General features: G+C 40.9%; 1 protein-coding gene across 4 annotated transcripts in view; it reads left to right on the top strand.

The window, feature by feature from the left end:
* Positions 1-27,731, top strand: part of DGKH (diacylglycerol kinase eta) — a 661,954-nt gene that overhangs the window by 422,786 nt on the left and 211,437 nt on the right. For all 4 annotated transcript variants that reach the window (XM_069205429.1, XM_069205427.1, XM_069205431.1 and 1 more), the window contains 3 exons: positions 5,866-5,997; positions 18,051-18,185; positions 19,569-19,686. In XM_069205429.1, coding sequence (XP_069061530.1) covers positions 5,866-5,997; positions 18,051-18,185; positions 19,569-19,686 — 385 coding nt within the window. The remainder of the gene's footprint in view (positions 1-5,865; positions 5,998-18,050; positions 18,186-19,568; positions 19,687-27,731) is intronic.

Below are 27,731 nucleotides of genomic sequence, written 5' to 3'. Positions count from 1 at the left end.
TGTCTCTGTCTCTTACCGGCTGGAAATAGGACTCATCAGAGACTATGATATTATGAGGCAGTGATGACACTGTCTTGGCATACCTCCACACATAGAATGGTATTTAATAGATTATATCCCCTTGACATTGCAGGCATCTTTGTGGTGGTTGTGACCATCTAGGCCTGGTGATTTTCAGGACTCTCTTTCTTGAGACAACCTCCACACAGGCATGAAGGATGTGCCTCAGCTGGACCTTGCTCTTTGATTACCTGGCTAGAACCTGTCTCTCTTCACACTAGGATGTTACTACTGTCACTGTCTTGCAAGCGCGGTCTAAAATGTCAAGATAATTTTCATTTGTATTTGCATCTCATCTTTTTTCTCAACCATGGTTATTTCTCTTGCAGTGAGATTGATACTTTTGTTTTTTAATTAAACAATTTTTTTATGGAGGTCTTGTTAAATTTTGGTTGTTTATTTTTTCTTTAGGTTTCAGACATCTGTTTTTAGATTTCCATCAAAACAATCCAAGCACTATTGAAAATAGCTTTTGAGTTGATGCAAATTAAGTAAGCTATCCTGGATCTGGGCATGTGCAATTTCTTTTAAAATATGCACTCTTCTGAGCAACATTTTTCACCGTTTCAATTCTTGTAAAATCAAACTTGGGAAACATAGGGTACTGTTGTGGAAAGGGAACTTTATTCAAGTAGATTTGCAGAGAATAGCTAGAGAGAGGCCCTGAGACAAAGAGAAAATTAATTTCGGAGTAAGATGCCATCCAATGGCTGAAGAGCGGTTTCACTTTTGATTGCCCTTGTTCCTGTATATTCAATACAGGCACTTTTGTGGATGGGTGTCAAATAGAAATGTGTTTAAACACACAAAATAATTTGGGCAGCATGCTTGTAAATAGCCTCAACCAACTCTTATGCAAATCAGTCCTGATCCTGCACCTCAATGGAACATTCTCACACTGAACTGCCTTGTGAGGCACCCTCCAGAATGCAACACAAGCAACCCTAGACTGGTTCCTGTCTTGTCTGCCCATGTTAGTGAGGTATAGTTGGGATCCTATTGCACAATGAGCAAATGATCCATGAATGGGAATACATAGGGCCATATAGGGTGTAAAATCAAACTAATAACTAAACTGCAAATCAAAAGTAGTAAAAAAAGAATCTGCTGTAGCATCATATGGATGTATACATTAGCACACTAGGGCCTATAATTTTTTTTTACTACAGAGTTTCTCTAGCAAACATTTACATTATTGCACTTCTTGAAATCAGTATGCCAGTAAATAAATACAAGGACCAGGCTAGTGAGTTTAGTGCAATGTATCGATAAATAATATTACAAAAATCAAAGGTACATATTTCTAAAAAGAAACCGTGCATACGCTCAAGTGCTCGTCTAAACATAGCAACATCATTGGCAAGAAAACAGAGAAAATCCAACATTATTAGTGCTCTCAATCTATGATTGATAACTCATTCTGTCAGTACAGAAAGTCAGTGTTTCGACCCATTACTGCATACTTTTCTGGGTCATCATCAGGCATACAGAGTCAATTATAAGCATCTCTAAAACTGAACTCACTTCAGGTACAAGCAAATTATTAAAACGTTTATTTGAAGACAAGGCAAAATACATAAATTATGGCTGCCAGTCAGTAGAATATGTAAGTCTAAACGAATCTCATCTACGTAAATTACAAAGTAAATTACTAAACCATTCTATGGCTTACCTAAGTAGAACAGCAGCTTGCAGAGATGGCACTGACTGATTTCTGAGTCACCAACAAATCTCTGAAAAACAGAAATGGTGCATTAAATGACAGGAAAAGACAAAAAAACAAAGTAATGCATCTCTGGAGGATTCCCTTATTAGATACCATGTGTGGGTGCAAATCATTCCACGAGCGCATATGTTCACTTCAAGCTGTTGTCTCAGGAACGTTGCATGTGGCAGAGGTCTACCATTTTATCCCTGAGTAAAGCTCATGCTGATAATCAACAGACTTTGGAAAGAATAAAATATATATTTTAGAAAAGTATTTATAAAATGTTACATGATAAAACAATGACTATTTTATGTTGGGCAATTTTACTGAAGGATGAAAAAAGTATCTTTCAAAAGAAAGAAACAAACAACTATTATGTAACTTTGCACACAGCTGCAGTCTGCCATTTAAACCTTGAATAAATATGTGCTAGAAATAAATCGGCAAACGTCGGAATGGACCAAAAATTTATTTCAAAGGACTATTTTAAAGTTGTAACAGTTGAAAGATAGTGACTGTGTATTGTCGGGTATTTTTTTAAGAAATGGAAGCAATATTTTTCAAAGGAAAGAGGAAAAAGACTGACTATGGAGGTTCACAACATGTGCTACAAAAAATGTTTGAAAGTGTTGTCTGCTGGAGGAGAGTGGTGTTCTATTGTATATAGTCTGCAAAGGAGGGACATCATTAATATTAGTCTCAAATAGATTGCAGTAGAGCCAATGTCAAGCTTGAATGCTATCTTCCGAAAGGTATATCACATAGAGGAACGGACCTATAGATTTCTAAGACCGCATCGTAGATGTCCATAAGTAGAGGACATAACACTCATTATCATAGCATCCGCCATGCATATTTTTTATAGTGAGCTCTTAGAATTAGAATTAGCAGAGAGAAAATTCTGTGAACAGTCGCTTCTTAAAGCTGTTCATACCTTAATAATACAGTCTCATTCCTCCTGAAAATCATTTATTGAGTTAGTCGATCAGGCCAGCGGCACTCAACTTTATACAGGTGGTCTTACTACTTCTATTACTTGCCTTTGAATGTCGTTCTCTGTATGGCCATGCTATGGTAGTGGGTTACCAGTGGAACTGTAATAATCTTGACCTTATTTTGGCTTTTATCTTTTAAAATTCTGCACTTTACTTGTGTGGTTTGCACTATGTAGTTGTCATTACAAGAACACCAGATGACATAAATAAGATGTTTATGGCTGCAGTTAGTATCATCCTTAATGACAAATGGAAATTTTTTATACATAGGTTTTTTATCAAAACTTTAAGCACACAACTTACAGACCCCACTCTTGTGTCCTGTAATTGAAGGATAACCCCTCAGAGAGATGTTAGACTGTTCCGGCCATTTTGGCTATTTTGTTTTTTAAACTGATGCTGTTCAGGATCAGCGAGAAGCATTTACGCAACTTATTTTTCCTACAGTTGATGTTGTTCAGCATTGACAACAAGCACTGGCAAAGGCAAAATATGGACTAACACATTTCAAAGGCGAGGCCTGTTGGCTTTCCCACAGGTTGAGTTTTAATGTCCTTGTTTAATTCTGATACGTATTTGTTTGTTTTGCTAATATTGTTATTTAAATGTGGAGCCACAGCTGATATGGAATCAATAAAGATTCAACTCTCATTGGGTATGTTAGCTTTCTTCACCCACTCCACCCAGGAATATTAGTGCTACACAGATGGATGTAACGTCTGGCATGCCAGCTGAGCATTAATGGTCTTTGCAGACTTCCTTCTGAAGTTTTAGGCGACCACCTTTCACTGCCACCCTCGAGAATAATGGGAGTATTTCAGGATTCCAAGATACCATCAACCACAGACTGGTGTACTTGGATAATACAAGCTTTCAGTGTAGCACGGTAAAGTGCTATTTATTAAAGCGTCTTTGTCATAGACTACTTTGCTAGTTTGCTATCAAAGTGTCTCTCATACTTGAGTTCATTGATGTAATATAACAGAAAGTGTGAGACTTTCCATATTTTAAGTTCCAACATTGTTTCTCTTGAATAAGGTTTTTTTGTTTCAACCAAAATGACCATATCATGGTGATTGATCTGCATGCGGTTTTCGCCATACTCACCTTACCAGTAAAACGGTGAAAGCTGGTGGGGGAAAAACAGAATTCTGAGTTTCGCAGCTTGCAACTGGGCTCGATGTGGTTTTACCGAGCTATGCAATTCGGATCATTAGAATTCACAATACTGTGTTAAATCTGCACTCTGCTGAACTACCAAACTCCACAGTATTCATAATTACATGTGAAATATTCCCCCATTACTTCGAATGGGACATTAATTATACATTTCCTAAGAGGGCTCCACTCATCAGATGGAGGGGACCTCAGTTCTCTGTTAGTGGGGATTTGATGCCCAAAGCTTTAGCTATGGATGGGGCGTAAGGGCCAGTGCTAATTAAGCAGGATGGTTTAATCTTTTTTTTTTAATGTAAGCAATATGTCTACAAATGTAATGTAGTTTAATAGTGCGCTTTAGTTTTATTACATTTAATGGCAGTGGATCATACAAATATTTCAGATATTTTTTTTATTGTTTACAGAAACCACCCTTCGTTTATTCTTCAGCACACCACTACACGGTGCCTAGAGAGAGTGGAGTCTGCAGTGTATAATTGTTATTTCTAACCAGAGCTCACTCGTCTGTAATTTTATTGTCCTAGAAAGTAACTGTCATTATCAGTGCTCTCAGTAGAAGTGTTTGTGACAGCCGTGCTCGCGCCTTAGGTGCATACTTTGTGTTTTTCATGATGAAGTAGTTGTTAGAAATTACCCAACATTTCTGTGAAGTAATATTTGTGAATCCCACATCAACATTTTGTTTTTTAAGTCTTCTTTCTTGGTTTTTTATTTCCCGCAGCACACCTTTTATGCTCTCCCAGTGCTATAAGATTTCTTGAGTACTATTTGGATACGATTCTACAATTCTGAGGCGTATACATTCAGTTTTACGTATCACTCTGCTTGTAAGCAACTTGTAGTCATGCGTTTTAAAATTCCAAATTCTACCTTTGCCAATTCGGTTTGAGGCTTTCTTAAAAAAAATTAACATGAATATGACTTTTCATGTTCAGCACTGGATAACATCATTCCTACTGGACCCTGCGAAGCATCCCTGGGCAAACGAGGATTCCACAAATGTTACTTTATTTTCGGATTGTCGGGTTGTGGCACAACGGAGTCAATTGTCACTTAACCAACCTTTTTCCTGCAATACACGTTCTCCAACGTATTCATTTATCTAAGGTTACAGGTGACTCGCCAGTTATCCTCGCTAATGCGCTCTCTTATCTTCGTGCTGTTGTAAGTGAAGCCGGTGCAGTTTTAGGTGCGAGGTTTTGCATTCTTTGTGCATCACAACTCTGTCTGTACCACAGACACTACAAGTCAAAAGAACACAGCACAGTTATTAAGGTGTGAAAAGATTTTCCACTGATGACATGAGGTCATTCTAGTGGTGTGAAGCTTTAATTAAAGAAGATACAAACGCTGGCAACCGAATGTTACAGGTACCTAACGTTCTCGACGGGCACAGTTGTGCAAGTAGGGCCAGGAATAGAATTTCACTTCATAGGCGGAACCTTCACAAGTCTCCAAATTACCAGACTCTTCGCGCAGTCTCCATCACGTGCCTTTCACTTCATGTGGAAACACAAAAACAGAAGAAAAATAAATGTGCATATATGCTTCGTTAAAAATAGCCTCCAAGCGTTGGTGGCATTAATATTCAACATAGATTTTGGTAATTGGTAGGTGTTTCAGCACGATCATAACAACTGGATGACAAAAGATGGTGATTTTATGTTGCATAAGGGTTAAGAACATTACCCCTGACGCACTTAGCCAGAGCACATTCGTCTTCCTATGACGAGTTGCTGTACATTGTCTAATATGGCAATTTGCTTTTGTTACTAAAACAGTTGTTTGTAGTGAACTGAAGTTCATACGAGATATAATGGTCTGTCTGGATGTGTGCTAAGAGCTTGGTGAATGTAAAGGGTGTTTTGCTGCTAACAGTTTACTCTTTCCTATAACATTTGTTTTTTTTGCCATTCCCTGCAGTTGTAGATGAGCAGAATGCCCACACTCAGGAACAAGAAGTAAACCAATCACTTACAGAGTACAAGAAGGAGGAGGAAGATGCCAAGGAGGAAGAAAAGGAAGAAGACACAAAAGAATCAGAGTTCCTTTCTGGTAAGCCTCCAGGAGCGACAACCTCGTAAGGAACAAGGTATGGGAGGAGACCTTGTTATCACCAAAGGATGCGGTGATACCCATTTAATTTTCATGGCTCAGATAATGGGTGTCCACTCCCACCCTCATGCCTTCATTGTGTCACCTCCATTTCTCACTCTACATTCATGAACCTAGAGCTAATTATTACATATACAGCAATTAGATACACAGTGAAACCACCTTACTGAGGAGAAATGTGTACTGCTGATCATCTAAAGAAGACTGCTCTTTATTTTGTATCTTGCCCACCTTATTTCCACTGCTTGCCACAGCCAATCGGTGTAAAGCTGCCTATGTGTTCCCCCCACCTTATTAGATCTGTGTAAAGACTGTACTAGCTCTCTGTTGGAGCTCCTGTAATGAAGACAAAATATGCATAGAGATTGGCTCTGGCCACCCCCTTCGACCCATTGCTTGCTTGTAGTGTTTTTCACATTTGTGATTAGCCCACTGCACTGCAAACATTTAGTGGGTCACTGGGCTGCCCTCTTTCAGCCAATACATTGTTGGTAATTACACAACAGTACACTAGAGCAGTAGTCCTGAACAGCATAAAAGAACATGGTACCATTTTGCAACATAATTCCCACTGTTTGTGTTATGTATACACCAAAGGTCTTAGCAGTAGCCAGTGGCCTGATACCCAGTTAGGAGGGGGGGGGTAGAATAACTATGACAGAGTAAGAAATGAAATGGAGGCATATTCCCTAAAATACAAGAAAACCTAACTTATCAGTTGCCATGTCCAGCATCCATCCACAGCTGATGTTGATTGGGACCTCGGGTAAGTTTACTACCATTGAACCAACAGAGAGGCTCTAGAGAGAATTAGTGGCCACCTGACAACATAGTAGGGTTAGACTCCTCTATATGTTAGCTCCAGAAAGGTTCGATGTCAGTGCACATAACAGACTCCTTAAGCTTCAAGAATTTGTCAAACCAGTTGCACATCTTTTTGGCTTCCAAGGTTGCAGTCTTCCTGTTTATCATGACCTTCAACATTAAGGCCTTCTCAACAGGCCTCTGTAATTCCACAAGAAGTAGTCAGCTTTCTGATATGGACTTCATTTGTGCCCTGTGTAAGTCAGTCAGCCTCACCACTTCCCCCATCCTTACCATGTCAGACGACTTCCCCCAGTACTTTAGATTCAGAAATAATAGCACCTGCTGGTGATCATGAGTTACAGCATTTTGCCTCATTACTGTCAAAGTTTGTATCCAGAACAGAACAGTACTGACAGAAAAATCATCTTCGACTTTCCCTCTGGGGAACTGCTGTTTGAGGACAGAGCAGGCCGGTGAAAATGGAGACATCATGGACCCCGCAGATGTGGTGTGGGCCATAAGCTTTCCCATATATTGGAATTTCTGCACACAGTGGATGGCAGGAACAGACTATAGAGCCATCTGGGGTGTACAACCTTTGCACCTAGCACAACAGCCTACAATGGAAGTGCCCTTTGTTTTGAGCTTTGGAGGATTCAGTCATACTTAACATAACTGACAGAGAATATCATAACACATAGATGGAAAGTGCCTTAGATATTGGTACTGAAAATTTGAGTACTGGCTAGGTGTGACAATGAAATCATTATTATCTTTTCATGCTGTTTACATAGTGCTCAGGTAAGCGTTTTAATACATTTGTCATAATCCAGAGGACGTCTTTCAGTCTCAAGGTACTGTTAATTATTGCTGCGATAGGCTTCTGTGAAGAGTGGCCTTTCCTTGGCTACTCTGGAGAAGTTGTTTTCGAAGACTACCAAACCTTTATCTTCCCAGACTTCTCAAGCAGCCAGCATTACTAGAGAAGTGGAACAAAGTATCATGCATAGTTTCTTACAAAAGGCCGACAAGTGTTATTCTGGAGAAAGGAACATTTTACACACCGCCACATTGAAAGGCAACTACTTATCAAGTTAACTCTAGATTTAAGCAGAGGTTTGCTGTGATCAGTTTTACAAGATGGTGATAGTGTGATTTTGGCCCAGATGTAAAGTTAATACTTTACGACTATGTTACCACTATTTTACCTACTTATAGGAGATAAATGTGAAGTAGAATATTCTCAGACTTGCAACCTGCTCCTACGGCAAATGGAAGAACATCCTTGCATACTACTCACTAACTCTCTGAACACTTGTGGAATTCTGGCCATGAGGTCATAAAAGATACATACCATATAACAGTAGCCCTAGAGTAACAAAATAATGGGAAAAGGGAGACTTCAAGAAGACAACAAACACCTAGGCAGAAATCCTGGTCATTGCTTAAGGCTGGCATGAAAGGAACTCCTCTTGATCCCTCTGCTGAACACGCAGACCGCTTATCACATCAGCCAAAGCAAAGTGCTTTACCAGCACCATCAATGAAGCCACTAACAGAAGAACCCTGTTCAAGACAATCAAGTACTGCTTCAACCCTCTGCCAGACCCACCTATTCTTCACTCCACGGAGAACTGCAATTCCATCAAACACTTCTTCAGTGAAAAGTACGAAAGACCCAATAGCCCATTGCAACACCAAGACTACTTCATGACTTACACCCTCTCCTTCCTGTAGATTCCCGCAATCAAGGCCCTTTCTCTCCCAGATTTTGCAGACATACTCACCTCCACTTACTACGAATATGAAGTCTTACTGTTGTTCTTCATCATAGCTTTCTTTGTAAATGCTCTGTTACCACTAATTGCCATTGTCAACACTTCCCTCACTCAAGGCATCTTTCCAGATGCTCTGAAGCCAGGCCAGATCCTCCCAATCTTAAAGAAATGTACATTAACTCGTGATGACCTCACCAACTATTGGCCCATCACTTACCTACCGTTTATAGGTAAGATCATTAAAACAGTAGTCTGTGTTCAGCTCTGAGATCACATATGTGCTATCTCCTCTACGACTACCAGTCTGACTTCAGAGCATTCTGAGCACAGAAACCAGTACCTTGCACATCGTAGATGATGCTCTCTTGACCACGGGTGAAGATGACCCCTACCTCCTGATATTGCTAGACCTCTCCGCTGCTTTCGACACAGTTGGACATGCCACCATCCTACACACCTCAGGGTCTCAAATGGGCTTCAGCAGCAATGCCCTTCACTAGTTCTCCTTCCACTGATTCAACTGACAGCAGTTTGTTCACATGAGAACTTCCAGGTCACAAAAGATCACTATTACATGTGGCGTCCCCCAGTGTTCCATACTGTCTGCTGTCATCTTCAGCTTTTACATAGAGCCACTTGGTGCTCTACTTACAGGTAACAGTATGAAGTCTCCCCAGTAGCATATGATACACAATGCTTCTTGCAACGTTACTCTTATTCAGACATCCAGTATCTCAAATACTGATTGCATATTTTTCAGACCTGTATGTTCATCTTCTACCTGCAGCTCATCCTAACCAAGAACAACAAACAAGATGCAGTACAAACCTGGCTCAATGCGATAAACTGTGAAGGCTTTGAACCCCCATCTTTTGCTGAATGGGAAGTCACTAGAATTCACCAGGACACCAATCTCACCCTCCAGGAACACATTGCCAAATAACAGATAGCATGATACAGTGTCCCTCTTTATAGGTAGTCGTACTGTTTCTTTTAGAAGTGGTCAGAACTGCTGTTCAAGCCCTCATAATCTCACATCTCGATGGGATAGTGATCTAATCTGAGGCCCCCCAGACTCTACCCTGACACCTCTTAGAGGCATCCTAAATTGTGCAGCACGTCTCATCCAGGGCCTGAAGAAACATGAAAACTCCATTGGCTCCCATTATCTACTTAGCACACCTGCTTACCTTGCAGATAAACTCGCTATCTCTGGTTTTCCTCTGTACACTCACAGCTAGGATACCATCAATCTGAAGACTAAGAACTGTAAAATAAAAAAAAACAAGACAGCAGGCCTTTTCAGTCTATGCCCCCAGGACCTTGAAAAACATGTCCCATATCCACCAGAATGCTGCTCCAATTTAGGAAGGAGTTGAAGACTTGTCTCTTTAAAGAATACTACATCACAATGCATTAACTTTCTACAACCCAGCTTCCTTTCTTATTACTCATTGACTTTATGCTGGTCTTTGACCATGTGCAACACTCCACTGCCGTTAGGCTAGGTTTAAGCTCCAGAAATACCATATACAGAGATGGATACATCTATGAAGGAGAAGATAGAGACGTATTACTGTTCCGTACTGTGGAATACAAGTACCTAGGTGACTGAAAAAGTGCAAATAGAAGACTGGTAATCCTTGTGTAAGAAGTTCTTGTCAATATCAGGTTGTTCCATTGATTCTTAGAAGTCCATGAATAAGCTTTCTCTAACTGAAACTCTTTGACTAATTGGGAAATAAGGGATTTCACTTATTGGTAAGGGTTCTTGTGACCCAATACACAACTTGAAGACTTTTTAGGGGGGGGGGGAAATGTCTTTAATTGTAGCTGGTCCATAAACCTGGAGAGTTGCTAAAATTAATAAATGTGTGCTCATGTATTATGTACTGCTTTTCATGGCAAATTGTTTATTTGATTATATTCATGGCTTTTTTAAATTTTCATAATTCTAAGAGAAACAATCTATTTATTTTTAGACATCATCTAATTATCTAGACTCCTTGGAATTCTGATTTTTTTTTTGCACAAATTCCAATTACAACAGAAAAACCTTACAGGCATGGTATATTTTATGCAGCCAATCAATTGAATACCCCAAATGCTTGGATTTCCGAGTCAAGTGTGGGTTGTCACATCGCCTGGTTGAGGGATCAGGTCTCTGTTAAGTCTTCTACTTATGTTTTTTTTCTCTTTGTACCTTAATTCTCTCAGCCTTTGAACATTTACCCACAGAGGAGGCACCTAGGCAGGACAACATCTTTGCATGCGCTTTTGTTGACTGGGAAAATTTCACGTGAAATATAAATTGAAATGTGCACCTGCAGCGAGACGTCATCTTTTTTTTATTATTACTACTCTGCAGGCTTTCTCAGTACTGGAACGCTCACCTTTATTTTTGCTTAGCCCGAGGAGTCCCATCTGTCAAAATAAAGAGCAGCTGTTTGGCTGAGGTATCTGTCTCAAACCTGCCGTCTTCGAAGAGACGATGCGCTAGTGCAGGAATGCCCCCTAGGCCGGCAATTTAGGAAAAGACAGAGGAGGAGATTATGTTGTGAAAATGGTTAACAGGTATATCATTCGCTAGGTGTATTTATTTTTCAACGAACAGACCTGACTTGGCACACTGCCTTCATAGCCACAGATGCCATTGACTTAATAATACTTTTTGAAGACTGACTAATATGTCCAACCTTTACAGCATATTGGACTTCGTATGTTAATGTGGGGGGAAAAAACACGCTCATTTCCTTAGAAGCAGTTTTATTATATTTGACCTACAATCGGAAAATTATTACATTAGTATAACCACATACTGGCTACCTGCATATGTTTCGTTTTTCGATAGTATGAAGTACTGAAGTTGACAGTGTCACTAAATGTTAATCTCATTTACTCAAAAAATATATATATGTATATATATATATGTGTGTGTGTGTGTGTGTTTATATATATGTATATATATAAACACACACAAGGATGCATTGTTTAACTCACCAGAGCATTTCATCAAGTAATCAGGTGCCTGCAATCATTTGCTCAACCCAAGCATTTGGCCTGTGACCAAGGACGAGATGTCTGAAAAGCGTAAGGCCTGGAAAATGTGTAAAGAATTCTTTGAATGTTACTGGCTTTGCTGCTTTCCAAAATAAACTGCAACCTGTTGAGTGTGCGCTTTTGTCCGGAGAACAACTTTGTTTTGCATATATATATATATATATATATATATATATATATATATATATATATATACATACACAAACGGCACCTAGTCCAATTTTACGATGTATTCATTTTATTTCACTCTAGGTGTGCCAAAATCTTTTTTTAAAGTGCAAAACACATTGAAAAACGAAACGGCCTATGCGTTTCGGCTCTATGCCTTAAACCGGGCCTATATAATTTGCAGTTTTTTGTAGCATGGACAATTCCCGAAAATGTCAGAGTGCTTTACATAAGGACATTATAATACAATAGGTAGCAAGGATCCATCACAGAACGTTATTTAAAGGATATAATTCGGGCAATGAAGGCAAGTAAATAAGGCATTTGTCATTAATTCTTGGCCAAAAGGAAGGCCAAGTTTAAAATCAGTAGGCTGAAGTGAAGGTGTCATGGAGGAGGAAAGTTGTGAATTTTCAAAGCACAAATGGCATCTAAAATATAGAAAAAGGGAAAGAACATTCATTGCCCACTTCAAGAAAAGTGGCATTTCTCGTTTAACAAACATTTTCCCAACTTTCAGAACAATATGAGAAATGGAACTTGGGAGGAGGAGGAGGGAAGATTAGGCCGAACAGAAGTTTTTTCGTCGGCTGGACACATCTTCCATTTTGTGAGATTCCATCAACACCTGATTCAAAATTTAAAACAAAACGTCCTCCAACGAAAGAGAAAACCCAACAGCTGGCATGTTGCGCCATGTAATAGTGTTTGCATGTCAGCTGCTTCATTCTTGATAAAGACAAAGAAGGTTTCTTTAATTTAAAAATGTCTAATTGTTTTTGGTACAGGATAAGGGGCCTGGGTCATGAATGGCCTTTCTGGCCCTGGCGATGAGAAGCTATAATCAATATAGGAAAAAGATCATTCATTCTGTCAGTTCTCATAGTCCAGCATTTCCCAAAAAACTACCACCACCATCCAATCAACTTGTAGCCTCACTCTCTGCTGTAGTTCTTTGTGTGTCAGAAATTACTGCTGTGGTAAGCGCTTAATAAATGTTGTTACTAATAATATTGACAACACACCTGTTAGAAAAAGACAGTTGCAAGAAGAAAGCATTACAGGAAATCAAGCGCTGCACATAGGGGTGAATTTCTCATCTTCCTGTTCCACTAAACGTACATAGGCAGCTGAGCAAGAAGGAGGCACATGAGTCTATTATGCCTTGTCTTCTAAACTAAGCTGGCTGGGTTTCTTCTCTGAGATGTTCCGGACTTGGTGTGACCTATCATGTGCTGTTTGGACAGTGGTCCCCATAAAGAACAACTGATCTTTCGAATGGCAACAATTTGAATTGACCAAGAGATTATGACAGGACAAGTCACTATCAGATTTGGTGAGGGGTTGTGCCAGTGGGTGGTGCTGTGGGAGGAAGGTATAGAGGATGTAGCTACACAATCATCCTTGCTTCCTCATGCGATCACATGGTGCAGTTTATTACGCAATGATGTGCCCCTGGCTTGGCAGACAAGCAGGTTGTTCTGGCTGCCCTGTTGCTTTTGGCTTCAGTGGAAGGGGCTTTGTTGTCTTTCCCACTTTGTCCCGCGCTGGATAGGTGAATGCTGCACAACCTGAACTGTATGGCTGCCTGGTAGTTGAGGGGCTAGGCGGGACACGTTCTGCTTGGTGTGTCTGTACTCACCAGGTCAATAATCACCATGCAGAATGACAAGCCAGCCTCTTCTGAAATGTGGAAAATGTTGATGAAGTCTTGACTTACTTTGTCTCTAGTACATCTTGTCACCTTTTTTCAGATCTGTTTTGACAGTGGCAGGTTGTGTGAAAAGGTCATAGATGAAACCCAGTAGCACCATGGACACTGTATTAGGGCTGGTACCATGGGGGCAGATAACAGTTAAGGCTACTAATTATTCCTCTGGGCTTTATTAGCACAATCCCCTGCTTCATACCACCACTGTCCCTATCGCCAGCTTTTTATCATTGTTACTTGTAATCCATAGACATGTATATATAGAAGGGATGGGACAAGTGGATGTTTGCACTTAACTCTGGAAATATCCATCAAAGACAGCCTGATTGGCTTAAAAGCCTCTTTTGCAGTGGTGAAAAATAAGACTCCCAGTTTCAAGTAGATCAGTCACAAGAGGCCAAAATAGCATCTTCCAACTGTTTAAAGCATCTGACTCCATGGGTATTACAGAGGGTAGCACCTTAAGGCAAGTACACAGGAACTCCTACAGAGATATTACAGAATCGTTAAAGTGTAACTTATGATACCTATGGGACTACCACATACGACTGCTTGCAAGGCCAGGGAGTGTTGTTTCTAACATCCTAGAACCATTTTAACTTTCACAGTAGTCCCCAGTGTTCCTTCCACAGTTGCCTTGCCCAACATAAAAAAAAAGAAAATCCATTCTGTTTTAGATAGGTGCTTGAGCAGGAGAAAATTAAAAAGCCAAAAAGAGAGTATTCCTTGAAGGTCTACTAAAGGGCGGGCTGCCTTTTTGTTTTTCCTCAAGTGACCAGGCCCAGCCAAACTTCAGTTCTTCACAACGGTGTGTGGGGCATTAGAGAACACCACAGACTGTCATAGTGTTGCTAAAGAGACTCCTAAGCTCAGACCAGCAAGTTGGGGTGGTAATTACAGAACACTAGGTCTTGCAGATTAGATGAAATCCTTTACAGAGTTTCTGAATAAGCTCATCAAGGACTCAAGGAATGAAAAATCTTATTGCATAATTACTTAAAATCATTGCAAGTTCACACTTATGCAGCTGCATTAAAATACTGCAATTAACAATACAAGGTGAAAGTGAGAAAACGAGCCAGTGCATCTGTATAACCTGTCTTGCAGCTACATCCCAACACTGTAACTAAACTAAATATCTGGCTAGGAAGACCACCCTGAATGTTCAAATGGTCCTGGCATATTAAGTGCATATGCTTTATAATTTGGCTTTACTGTGGGAACTCCATCCCACCATTTTGCATAAATCACAATATTAAAATCCAACCCGTGCCTTCACACAGCAGATGGACCTACCGTGAAAAGTGCATGTGCTATATAGTTCGATTTAACTTTATCCACTTCATCCCAACACTTTAAACAAGATAACAATGTGCAAAATATGCCTGCAAGCTATTTAGGACTTAACTGGAGCTGCTCCATTTCACCACTTTAAATAAAAAAGAAAGCAATGTGCAAAATTTGCCTGCAGATTGTTCAGGATCTGGCTTATCACTGGCTTAGCTCCTTGGTATTCTTAATTGCCAGATGCGGCCTACTGTATTGTACTTCCCAGATTTAATCAAGTGTTCTACATTCGCTATCCAATTTACAGAAGGCTGGTAGAACTTTCCTTCTCTTGATGGCTGTTTACTTTTGTCTCTATGAAGTAGCTTGATCCGATTTCACTTATTTGATATTTGCTGTTGACAGTTGGAGCCTATTACATTGTTCAGCTCAATGGATGCTCATGCATTCGTACTTTTGCTGGACCAGGCCAAACTCAAGCCAGATTAGGCAGTGAAACGTGTTTAATGTTGGAGGAGAAGGCTTATACCAGCTATTATTAGTGCTGGGCCACTTCATTATATTCAGTTCAGCATCCAATATTCCAATGTTCAGATATAGGATGCGGACTGAGTAGTCTCCATGAGAGCTCGAGGAGAAACAATGAATCAGTTAGATCTTTGTTCAAGAATCCAAATTGTCACTCAAGTGCAAATTGCTTTCTTTGACAGTACACTGTTATTTGAGTCCCATATACAATGTGTCACTCTTGGAGAAAGGAGCAGAGACATGCTGATTATAAGGCACATGCTCACCCTGATGTGATCTCTGGGTGTAAGAGGAATTGCTTCCCCTCCCAGGAATGTAACTGTAGTGTTTCAAAAGAGGAGTTCCATTCCTCTGCTGCTTCACTTGTCTTCTTTCCATGATGGTTCCTTTTCCATTTCCACACCATTCCTATTCTCTTGCTTCCCCTGTTACTTTTCCATTAGGGATTGTTTCTTGCCTCTCCAACATAATGTGTCTTTGCCCTTTTTTGTCTGGTTTTTATAATTTTTATTTTTATTTTATGTATATTGTTTAATGCTTGTATATCTGATGCACCAGTAGCCAGAATGGCTGACTTATCTTTTAATACAACTTGAACTGTGATCCAGGAAACAATGTTTTGCCACTATTGGCTTTGTTGTGTGTTAATATCCCAGCTCAGAAAATAGTTAAAATGAGCTTTAAAACAAGATTAAGGGCCTGATTTAGAATTTGGCAGGTGGGTTACTCATCACAACTGTGATGGATAAGCCTGTCCACTGGAATCTGAATCCCATTTGAATTTATATTTCAATGGACAGGATATCTGTCACCATTGTGACGGAGTAATTTGTCTCCCAAGTTCTAAATCAGGCTCTAAGACTAGGGACTGAGACTGAGCGACTCTGTGAATGAGTATCCCATAATAGTTAGACATCCAGTTTTACCCTACCATTACCATCTAACCTTCTTAGACATATGGCAATATGTACATGCAGTTTGCCTCCTTCTGTCCCAAATACCCCTATAATCAAGGATTGATCAATGACCACAAACAGTAAATAACAATGCTGAATACTCCTAGGTAGGCAGTAATTTTTGACATGTGCAGATTTGCATCTTGTCTCTTGCACTGCCATAGTAAAGTTAGGGAACATCGACAGGATGGATCCTTGGTATTTTATGTGGCCCTGCTCCCAGGCGAGACAGTGCTATGTCCCTGTAGTTCAGTAAGAATGCCTTGAGTGGGCGGGGCGGCACTCCGGGCGAAAGGGTGACAGACCAAGTGACCTGTGGGCCCTCTCCACAACAAGCATGTCAGTGAAGTCCTGTCTGCTAAAGAATTCAGTGAGGAGGCGCCCAACGAAGAGGTCAGAGTGACCCATATCCGTGGTCTACGCCACCCTCATGATCCTGAGATAGTTTCGGCAGAACCGTGCCTCAAGGTTCTCATTGTTGGCCGCTGTCAACTTAAGCTGTTTCTATACTTTCTCCAAGGGTTTCACAACAGACAAGGCGTCCTCATCCATTTCTAAAATCCCTCTCTCTACACCGTCCAGCCTGGAATTTTGGGGATCCAGCCGATCCCCCATGGGGGCCACCCGGCTTATAAGTAAGTCAAAACAGGCATCAATAGACTTGAATCAGGTGCACAGCTCCTCCATTATGGTAGCAGTGCCATCTGCAGGTTTAGCCGTGGTGTCTTCTGGCAGGGACTTTTCAGTGTCTGAGAGTTGAGTGTTGGTGCTTCGCACCCCTAGGCTACTCAAAAATCCATGATTGATTCACTGAGTCCCTGTAATTCCCTCTGGAGCGTGTGTAAGCACCTCCAAATTAGTGTAGTGACAGTGGGCCTCGCGGTGATCACAGGTGGTCTGCATGTCGACAGAAGATGGGCGCAGCAATCCCATAGTGTTTAAGTGGCCCCCAAATGCAGCAATGGAGAAGGGTGGGTGGGCGGAAAAAGGGCCCTCAATCCCTCATCTCACCCCTTTCAGTAGCCGCATCCTGAGGTTCACCCATGGCCCATGTTGCTGCCGGGCCTCCAAGGACCTTGTTTTGGGCCACGTCAGTCCACCACCTCCATCTTCTGTCCTTGGTGGTGCTGCCCCCTAGATTCAGTCAGATTGGCTGGGCCCCCCAGTTTACTGATATCTTGCCATCTTTGCGTTGTGTGGATGGAGCCGGATAGTGGGGAAAAAACGACTCATGCGGGCATTCGGTGCCAGAGCTTCACAGTCTGGTGGACATCATGGTTGGTGGTTTGGCTACTCCCCTGGAACAGCCTTGTTTTTACTGCCTTCCTGAATTACTGGTGATCTTTAACGTTCCTTATCGTAGCTGGTAGTAAATTCCCGAGCTTGGCTCTCTAAGCATAGAAAGTAGAGGGTGTGAGCAAAACTTCAAGATTTCACCTTTCAAAGCTGAATTCTGTGATTAAAAGGCCAATCTAAGCTTCTTTTTTAAGTGTTGAGTATTGCAGATTACACATAGCGGTTGCAAATTAATTTCTCACCCGAGATACGATCTGAAACCTTGTGTTTGCTGCATGGTTGTAAACTGGGGTTCCTTGAACTTGTGCACAAACATCCTCCCACACATGCTCTAAAAAGTAGGTTTTATTATAGATCATAGTTTTTAGTACTAACATTCACGTTTTTCATTTTGTTAAATAGTTACAACTGCTCCAAGATCTCCGGATAGACGAACTAGCAGGTGTACCCATTCGCATACAGGATCATTCTCTGTCCCCCCTTTGGCTGCCAGCAAGGAAAACCTCCCAGTGCTCAACACCAGAATAATCTGTCCAGGTATTCAACGTAGATATTATTTATGTTTGGGAAGTAATGTTTACTGGCGACATAGTACATGATTCAAGGCCATTTACATTGTTGGGAAAGTGAATGAAGGATCAAGGCCCTATTTCTTCCAAACATGTGATCTTCTCAATTGAAGAACACTGGGAGGTTTCTCAGACTTGAAAACAGTCAAGTGAAGTAGAAGAATATGTAGTAAAGAATGTGGTCAGTGACTGTGTAACAGCATAATTTTACAGACTTTATGTATAGCTTTGACACCCATGGATAAGGATGAAACGTTACTAAACTAGAACTTCATGTTTAGAAATATGTTGAAAAAATGATTGTGCTAAAGTAAGTTAAATATTGTGCATCTTTCCATGGGGTATTAATTAATTGTCGAGAACTGATACAATAATCCCGAGCGTTATTGAAAAAATGATTTTTGACAAGTAATCTGCAACGTAACCCTCTCCTTGAATCAGAAATGTGTGTTTACATCTGCACTTGCAACCAGATTAAAAATAGCCAATAGGTCACATCTGAGCCGATTCTAATATACAGAATTATTTTTTTAAATCTGGCCTACTGAATTTGTGGTTTACCGTAAACAGGTAAAACCAGTAATGTAGAAAAGTGGACAACAAGGGCCAAAAGAAAGGTGCATGCCTTTTTTACAGGATATTTTGAGGGTAAAAAACACAAACGACTTCAATGTGCTTTAAATTTCAGGGAGTATTTAGATTGGTCAAGGGGGGAAATAAAATTGAGACTAAAGGAGGTTGGAGTATGGCAGCAGGAAATAAGTTTAATGTTTGAGTGAATAATAAGAAACATGGCCTTAAGCGATTGTGCCAGGCTGGTGAGCGGTTGATGATGGTTCTGGTATTATAAGCAAGTGGAATGTTATTTAAATAAATGAAATGAATATCATCGTGGCCTACAGGTGTCTGAGTAACACTATGAGACATTTAAGGGTAGTCGCTTCAGATATGAACGTTTAGAAACAGTCTCATGAATAGTAATACCATAATAACGTCAGGAAACTTTGGGTGAGAGCGACAGGGATTTGCAAACTCTGAGTACCTGCCATAGGAGTAGGAGCACAAAAACATTTTTTTAACTGGAAGCAGATTACAAACAACATGGAGGAAATCAAAGATTACGAAAAAACAAATCTTTATTGCTCCCAGGCTTTTTGAAGAAAAGCACTTTCAAGATTAAATTTAAATGAAGACAATAGTACACATTTTGTTTTGCTATATGTTTCGCTTTCGGAAACCCATTTAATGTTTGCTCATTATTCAGCTCTTTTGCCAGAAAACAATGGCTTCCTGCTTGTTAAACCTAATTTTCTGTACTGTGTCAACCTATTCTATCTCTTGTTTCCGCCAGGTCTGAGGGCAGGACTAGCTGCGTCAATCGCAGGCAGCTCTATTATCAGTAAAATGTTGCTGGCAAACATTGATGCATTTGGTGCTACGCCGTTTATTGACCCAGATCCGGATTCACTGTAAGAAGGCCTGTATTTTTGATTTTTTTTTTAAAGATGTTTCTATCACGGTTCTGTCAAGCATCATCTTAATGTTGTTATATTGTTATGTTACGGCAGAAATTATATGCAAAAAGTCATTACCCTGCATAATTTATCTTTTCATTTTCAGAAGAGTAAGTGACATATGTTAGTTAATTATCCTCGTCCTGGAACTGGCAGTAATTTAAAGCAGGCAGGGATAAGTTCCCTTTTTTTCTTGTTCATTTTGGCCATTAAGAAGGATATTTGCTCAGTTGTTCACCCACAGTATGGTGAGTGGGTATAATAGACATTTTATAAAATATAGTTGTATTGTTGCCACAAATTGTTACTGCATACACATGTATGCATTCTGTTGTATATACGTATGTCCAAGTGGTGTTTAAAATCTTCCTCACTGATCCTCTTGATCCATGTACTAATTTACAACTTTTAGAAGTAAGGGGTCATAATATCCCCTGGTCTTTGGCGATTTCAGCAGTCATACTTGTAGTACTGATGCCAAGCCTGCCTTTTTTCCCACTTTCATGAATTAGTCGGGGAAGCCCTCATCATTTTTTTCATCATTTAGTGAATCATCATAGAGGCACACGTTATTATAGTCACCAGAAGTTTTTATCATATTGAGCCTCTCGGTGACTTGTTTTAGTTAAGTTGATGGTCCAACACCAGTTCATTTTTCATCCCACTGCAAGCATTGCCTCTTTGACTTGCTCATTCCACTGCTTTGCATAAAATGTAATCTTGTAACCATCAAAATTCCTTCTTATCGCTAATCATCAAATCTTGATGGCAAATAAAGTTTTCAAGATGACTCTAGATTTGTTTTGACCATTCTTTTGGACGCTGAAGGGTTACTCAAGACAAATCAAATTGTCTTCCATGTTTTATGTATACAGATGGGATAGCTTTCTACATTGAGCCATTTTATATTGTGTTTTTACTGTGTTTCTTTTGAGCCTTACAGCTACCCAGTGCCAACTCATTAAACCATTACTCTGGTAGTACTGATTTACAAGGGAATATGTGAGCTAAATGTAGCCATAGAGATGGAGCAATGTGAGCTGTCATTGCTTTGGCTTCTAGGTTTTGTTAGATCATCGTACAACACTACTAGATGATTGTTAGAATTGTCTGTCTAGAAAGAATGACAGTGTGTGTGTAACAAGCCCACTTAAGAATTGTAGTTTACCAACATTTTAATCAACTTGCGCTGTGCCGACATGCCAGTCATCTCTTTGAAAGACAAACATGATTGTCTACCTAAAATCATTAGGTTAAAATTGAAACCATAGACCATTACTTGTCAGCAAAATAAATCATAGGAACCTTTTTTCCACCTTTCTGCCCACAATGAAACCACATGATAGAGCATGTTCTTAACCAACATCAAGTCTACCAAAACATCCTGACCCTTAGCCAGTAGCCATATGCTAACCTACACCACACTTCCAAATGCTTAGGTGTGTGCGGTGTGCTTGTCAATGACTCTCTTGACAAGGAAAGCTCTTCCAGAGCTCTAAAAAAAAAAAAAACATATGTCCTGTTCTCAACGACCCTATTCTCAGTCCAAAGTCTGAAGATGTTGGACACATCTTTTACATCTTACCTAATAAAAATGATTTGGGAAATCACAGTGCTGAATTGAAGACTCAACTTGAGTTCCTTAGAATACTCAATGGCAGTTAGTGTCAATACTTTCTCAAGAAGTGCAAAGCTCCTTATCAGCTGCTTTTGATACCCTTGGCAACCGTGTGCCACTAAACCAAGCTCAGACTCCAGGAAAAAATAACCCACCTGCCTTTACTGGCTCACACTGTGACCATGGGATTTCACTTGTGCATCGTCTCTAAAATTACTCATAGTGGCCCCCAATGACTCCTCACTATTACCCAGGTCTTCTTCATCGTATCCAAGTCCATCATAAAAAAGTCACAGAAAAAGGGCGATCTGTGAAATCACAAGTTGTATCATTAGTGCTGTCATTTATGATGTCATCTGTGAGGTCATGAGCAATGCAGTGGGGATAATTATAAATATATACACATGCATGCTCACACACAGACATATATATATATATATATATATATATTTTTTTTTTATATATATATATATAAATATATATATATACACACACACACACACACACACACACACCCATACGCATTACAGTTACCCCATCCACTTTGTAGTTATAGTCGGGATTCCCAGAGATAGGAATTCCTCTGATTTTTGATTGGTTTTAACTTTGTACCCGTTTGACGAATCTCCACAAAACTTTGCAGACCTATTCCTTTTTCTATGTTGGCGGATGATGCAGACTTTAGTTTTCATTAGTTAAGGGGGTGTAAAGAATATAAGGCGCACCCAAAAACACATTTTTCCACTTCGGTATATTCCATAGACCTTTTAGAGTGATGTAGCAGCAAAACAGCTGAACTGATTTTTCATGAAATTTGTCAGGAATATATGTTATGGTCTGGAAAGGATCCTTTTTGCTATTTCATGAAATCCATTCAGTAGTTTTGTAGTTGTAAGGCACAGAAACTTAGTATTGTCTCTGGCCACAGTATACAGTGGTAATTTCGTGGTATACCACAGTACTTGCTGATGACAAGGCAGTATATGATTACCTAATGGCTGCCTTTACAAAAGATAAGGGCAGCCATCTTGTTTAGACCACATTTTGGCTGTGTTCTGTGTTAGGGCCTCAGATATTAGTAATTGTTAGAAATTGGGTTTCTGGCTGGCTAGGGTATGCACCTAAGCCTGGCAGAATCCACCCACTCTAGTCAGGCCGAGGGAGTTACACGCCCAGGATAACCCCTGCTCACCCCCTTGGTAGCTTGGCATGAGCAGTCAGCCCTATCCCAGAGGCAATGTGTAAAGCGAGTGCACAACACACACAATACATGTGACATACTACACACACCACAAAGGAAACACAACACCAAGTTATATAAAAATAAACTGCATTGTACACAACATCATTAGACCAAACACATGTCATTAATAACCTGCTACACAAGCAGTTGTCAGAACATTACTCATTTACTATTACTCTGCAAAAGCCAGCAGTAATCACATAAAACACATAGGTTACTGGTTAAGCAGTAGTCAGGTAAACATTGTCATTAGAAATGCATGTGTCATGACATACATCATGCCAAAAACAACTGCATGAATGTCCATAAAATGAGATATCAGAAAGGCCCATGGCGTCATTATCACTGTACCACATTATTATGAAAATACATAAGCCTGAATGCAGAAACACTGTCAGGAATGCCCACTAAATGAAACATTCTTATGTGGCATAGGTCATAAGACTCACCCAAAATCGGCGAGTACTATCTGCTACCCAATCAGGCGCTATACCAAGGAATGCCGGGCAAAACGGGGACGTCCGTGTCCCAATCAGGAAGCTTCTATGCTCTGATTCCTGCCCCTGCGGTGTGGTAGGTTTCTCGTTGGCAGGACCGGGGACCTTTGTCGAGGTTTGCCACCCCCGCCTGCTATATGACACTAAACAACAAGTAAAGGGACCCAGCGGGAGCGGGGCCCATGAACAAACTACAGCACACAGAGGAGGCTTGGCGTGAGGGAGAGACCTCCGATAAGGTATCCCCTCTTCCACGCAGCTGCTCCTCTGCTGGTCCGCCGTGCGTGCTCCCAACCTGGTGCACGAGCCTCCATTCACAGCCCTCCCGGGCCACAGCAGTGAACCCACCTAAGCAGGTGCCTGCCTGTACCACAGGTGCACTCTCCTATGCACACCTGTGACCCGGGGGCACCAATCACGATCACTGCGCACTGGATTTTCTCTACCCGCCCGGGTCGCGGAGGTGATTCTTCCTCCAGCAGCAAAACGAAAGTGCTCTTCATGTGCTTTATCCAAAAAGAGCAAAGTGCTCTGCATGCGCTTGGACCACCGCAACAAAGCGCTCTTCTAGTGCTTCAGGGATTCGCTCTTCACGTGCTTGATTTAAATAAAACCAATCGATCTTCCTGCGCTTCAGGGATCAACCATAATAGCGCTTCTCCTGTGCTACGCTCCAACACAGAAGCAGTTAAACACCATGCTTCCCTCACACTGGGGAAGCAGAGAATGAAGTGCTTTTCTAGCGCTGTGATGAAGGGAACAGGGGCCTCAGCTTCCAGACCCTGGAGACAGTCAGGGGAAGCACAGGGCGGTAGGGCCCAAACAAGCAGGCCAGCACAAGGAGTTGCAGTCAGTGGCAGTTCATTATAGTGACCCAGCAGGTCACAGGTCGGCACAACAGTAGCAGTCCAAGGCGGTCCCTGGTGAGTTCCTCCAGCAGCATCCTCTGTCCAGTTCATTAGTCCATTAGTGTCTCCTTTACATGGGGAAACCCCCCTGTATTTATACTCCGTTTTGCACAACTTTTACAAAAGGAGAGAAGAGTTTCCAACCAGTCCTAACTGGTTCTAGGCGTGTCCCTTCTCTCCTCCAACACAGGCTCCAGACATCAGTAGGGGGTAAAGGAGCCTTTAATGTGAGGCCAAGGCACAGCCCTTACAAATGCAGTTGTGCCCCGCCTCTCCTTCTCTCAGCCCTGGAAGACTATTCAATATGCAGATGAACTTCTGTGACAATTCCACTCTCTACGTACACGCTATCTGAAAAGTATGCACAAATCACAGCTGTCCCTCTGCCCCAATTGGAGTCAAGCTGCAAAACACCAGAATCATAAGCACAGTGAAATGTCCACTTTCTAGAAGTGACATTTCTATAATGGTAATAAAAAAATCCACCTACACCACTAAGCAGCATGTCTCACTACCATTACAACCATACCAAACATGCCTACGCTACTCCTCATAGATCAGCCAATACCCCTTATACATAAGGCAGGGCATTTCCAATGCACTCCTATGAGCAAGGCAGCAGTCACAGCAGTAAGGAACCAAATAGGCTGTTTGTCACTACCAGGAAAGGCCACCCAACCAGGCACATGTCCTGTCTTTTGCATTCATAGCACCCTGCCCATAGGGCTAGCTACCGGCCTACCTTAGGGGTGACATCCATGTAGTAAAAGGGGAGTTCCAGGCGTGGCAAGTAAATTTAGATGCCAGGTCCCTGTGGCAGTAAACTGCACACGCAGGCCCTGCGCTAGCAGGCCTGAGACAGATTCAAAAGGCTACTTCCGTGGATGGCACAAGCAGTGCTGCAGACCCACTAGTAGCATTTAATTTACAGGCCCTTGGTTTAGGGATACCACTGAAAAAGGGACTCAAAAGTAAATTAAATGTGCCAATTAGGTGTAAGCCAATCATACCAACTTTAGAAGGGAGAGCACCTGCACTTTAGCACTTATCAGCAGTGATAGTGCTCAGAGTCCTAGAGCCAGCAACAAGAGGTCAGAAAAAAATAGGAGGAGGAAGGCAAAAATGTTTGGGGATGACCCTGCAAAAAGAGCCAGGTCCAACAGTAATTGTTAGGTTTTTATTGTTTTTCCCTATCTATTACAACTTTATTAGTGGTAATAGGTAGGGAAGTTTATATGTTTCTTTATATTTTTAAAAAAAGATACCAGAATACTGCAGTACTTACATTTTTTTTATTAAAAATTAAATTTGTAAAAATAAAAAGCTACACTACATTATATCTGAGGAGAAATATAGTTTAGTACAGTCTTTTGTATTTGTTTATTTTATTTTACACTTAATCTACATGCTGAATTTGTAGAGGAAATATAGTGTAGTTGAGTTTACTTTAAAAAAAGTTACCTAAAAATGAAATATGTACAATATAAAAAATAAAACAAACTACATTTTCCCTTAATTCCCAGAACACAGACTGGGAGGTGTAAACTGTATTTCACACTTTCAATTTTGGAAGGGCGAAATATTGTTTAGACCATACTTAGTCTGTGTTCTGGTTTTATGGGGACATTTAATGTAGTACAATGTACTTTAAAAAATGTAAAAACAAAATAGAAAAATATGTAAACATTAAAAACAAAAATCTGCTACACTAAATTTACCATTAAAACCCAGAATGCATACTAAGTGTGGCCTAAGAAATATGGTATTACCACGGTAGTCTGCAAACTTTTTCTAAAATATATAAAGTAATAAAACAACTTTTACTTACCTTTACACACTTAAATAAACTGGCTTATCCCCTCCTCAAGACGTACAAAACAGAAGAACACTCTTTTTACAATTATAAGCCAGAACACAGCCAAAGTGTAGTCTAAACAATATGGCTGCCTTTTACTTTTGTAAGGGCAGTCATTAACCAATCATATACTGTTTTGTCATTGGCATGTACTGCCATATATCACACAATTAATGCTGTATGCAGCAGCTCTATATATGACAAAAATTGTGTGCCTTATGGGCCTGACTCACAATGGTAAACTTACACTTTTGTGCAAGTGTATGATTGTTTGCTATTCACAATGGCATGTTACTGTTGTTACGAGTGCAGAGCCTTCACACATAAAAAGATAGGACATTACTATCTTTTTATGTGGGGAGACTCCACAGTTGTAAAGATGGCAAACAGTCATAGACTTATACATACACAAAAATGTAAGTTTACCTTTTTACCTTTGTGAATGAGGTCCTAAAGTTTAAAACTATTGAAACAATTTAAGTATACTACCAGAAAGGACCCTTCACACACAATCTATATTTCTGGCACGTTTCATATTAATATGTTCAGCAATTTTCACACTACATCTATTCAAACAATACTCTATAACATAACACTTCATGCCACCCCTCTCTACAGCATACCACTCCACTGTACGGCACACCACTGCAGTTTACCACACACCACTCAACAAATTGTCACTCCATTCTGTGAGACGCCACTCCACCACACACCATTCCAATGTAGGACATGCCACTTCACTATACATCACTCTACTCCATGCCACTCTACATTATTTCACTCTACATCACTCCAGTGTACACTGTTCCACTGTTCCAGTCTATTGCACTCCACTTAATACTACTTCACTCTATGCCATTCCACTCTACGCCACTCCATCCTACTGCACTCCACTGTACGCTATGCCACTGTAGACTATTCTATGCCAGTCCACTCTGACACTCCACCCTATGCCACTCCACGGCATTTCCCTCTGCCAGTCCACTCGACGGCACTCCATTCTACACTATTCAGCTCTGTCACTCTGCACTATATTAGACTCTATGCCAGTCCACTCAGTGCTATTCTACTCTACCTTATTCCACTCAATGCCACTCCACTTTACGGCACTTCACTGTATGCCACCCCACTCTACGCGACTCAACTGCACACCACTCCACTATACGCTGTTCCACTCTATGCCACGCTACTCCACACTATTCCACTGTACACCACTCGACCCTGTGCCACTCTATTGTATGCTATTCCACTCTATAGCACTACACTTTACGCTATTCAACTCTGCCACTCCACTCCATGCTGTTCCACTCACCACCACTCCACTCTGTGCCTCTCCTCTCAACTCCACTGTACGATATTCAACTCTACGCCGCTACCTTGTATGCTACTCTGACACTACACTGTACACCACTACATGCCACTCCACTCTATTCAACTCTACTCTATTTCACTGTACTATATGTCACTCCACTGTACTCCACTCTAGGCTGTTTCACTCTATGCTGCGCCTCTCTTATATTCCATTCTGTGCCACTCCACTCTGCACCATTCCACTTTACCCACTCAATGCCACTCTACTATACACCCCTCTACTGTACGCCACTCTACAGCACTCCACTCTACGCTGTTTCTCTCTATGCCATTCCAACCCCAGCCTCCCATTCTACTGCACTCCATGGTATTCCACTCAGTGTCACTCCACTCTATGCCACTCTACTTTACACTGTTCAACTCTGTGCTGCTCGACTGTAGGCTACTCAACTCTATGCCACTCCACTATACGCCACTTCACTATACACAACTGTACACCGCTTCACTCCATGCTATTCCATTTTACGCCCCTCAACTCTATGCTATTCCACTCTGCGCTATTCCACTC

This window comes from Pleurodeles waltl, chromosome 8 (assembly GCF_031143425.1).
Source record: "Pleurodeles waltl isolate 20211129_DDA chromosome 8, aPleWal1.hap1.20221129, whole genome shotgun sequence".
Classification (NCBI taxonomy): Eukaryota; Metazoa; Chordata; class Amphibia; order Caudata; family Salamandridae; genus Pleurodeles; species Pleurodeles waltl.
This window is presented reverse-complemented; position numbering and strand designations above follow the sequence as displayed.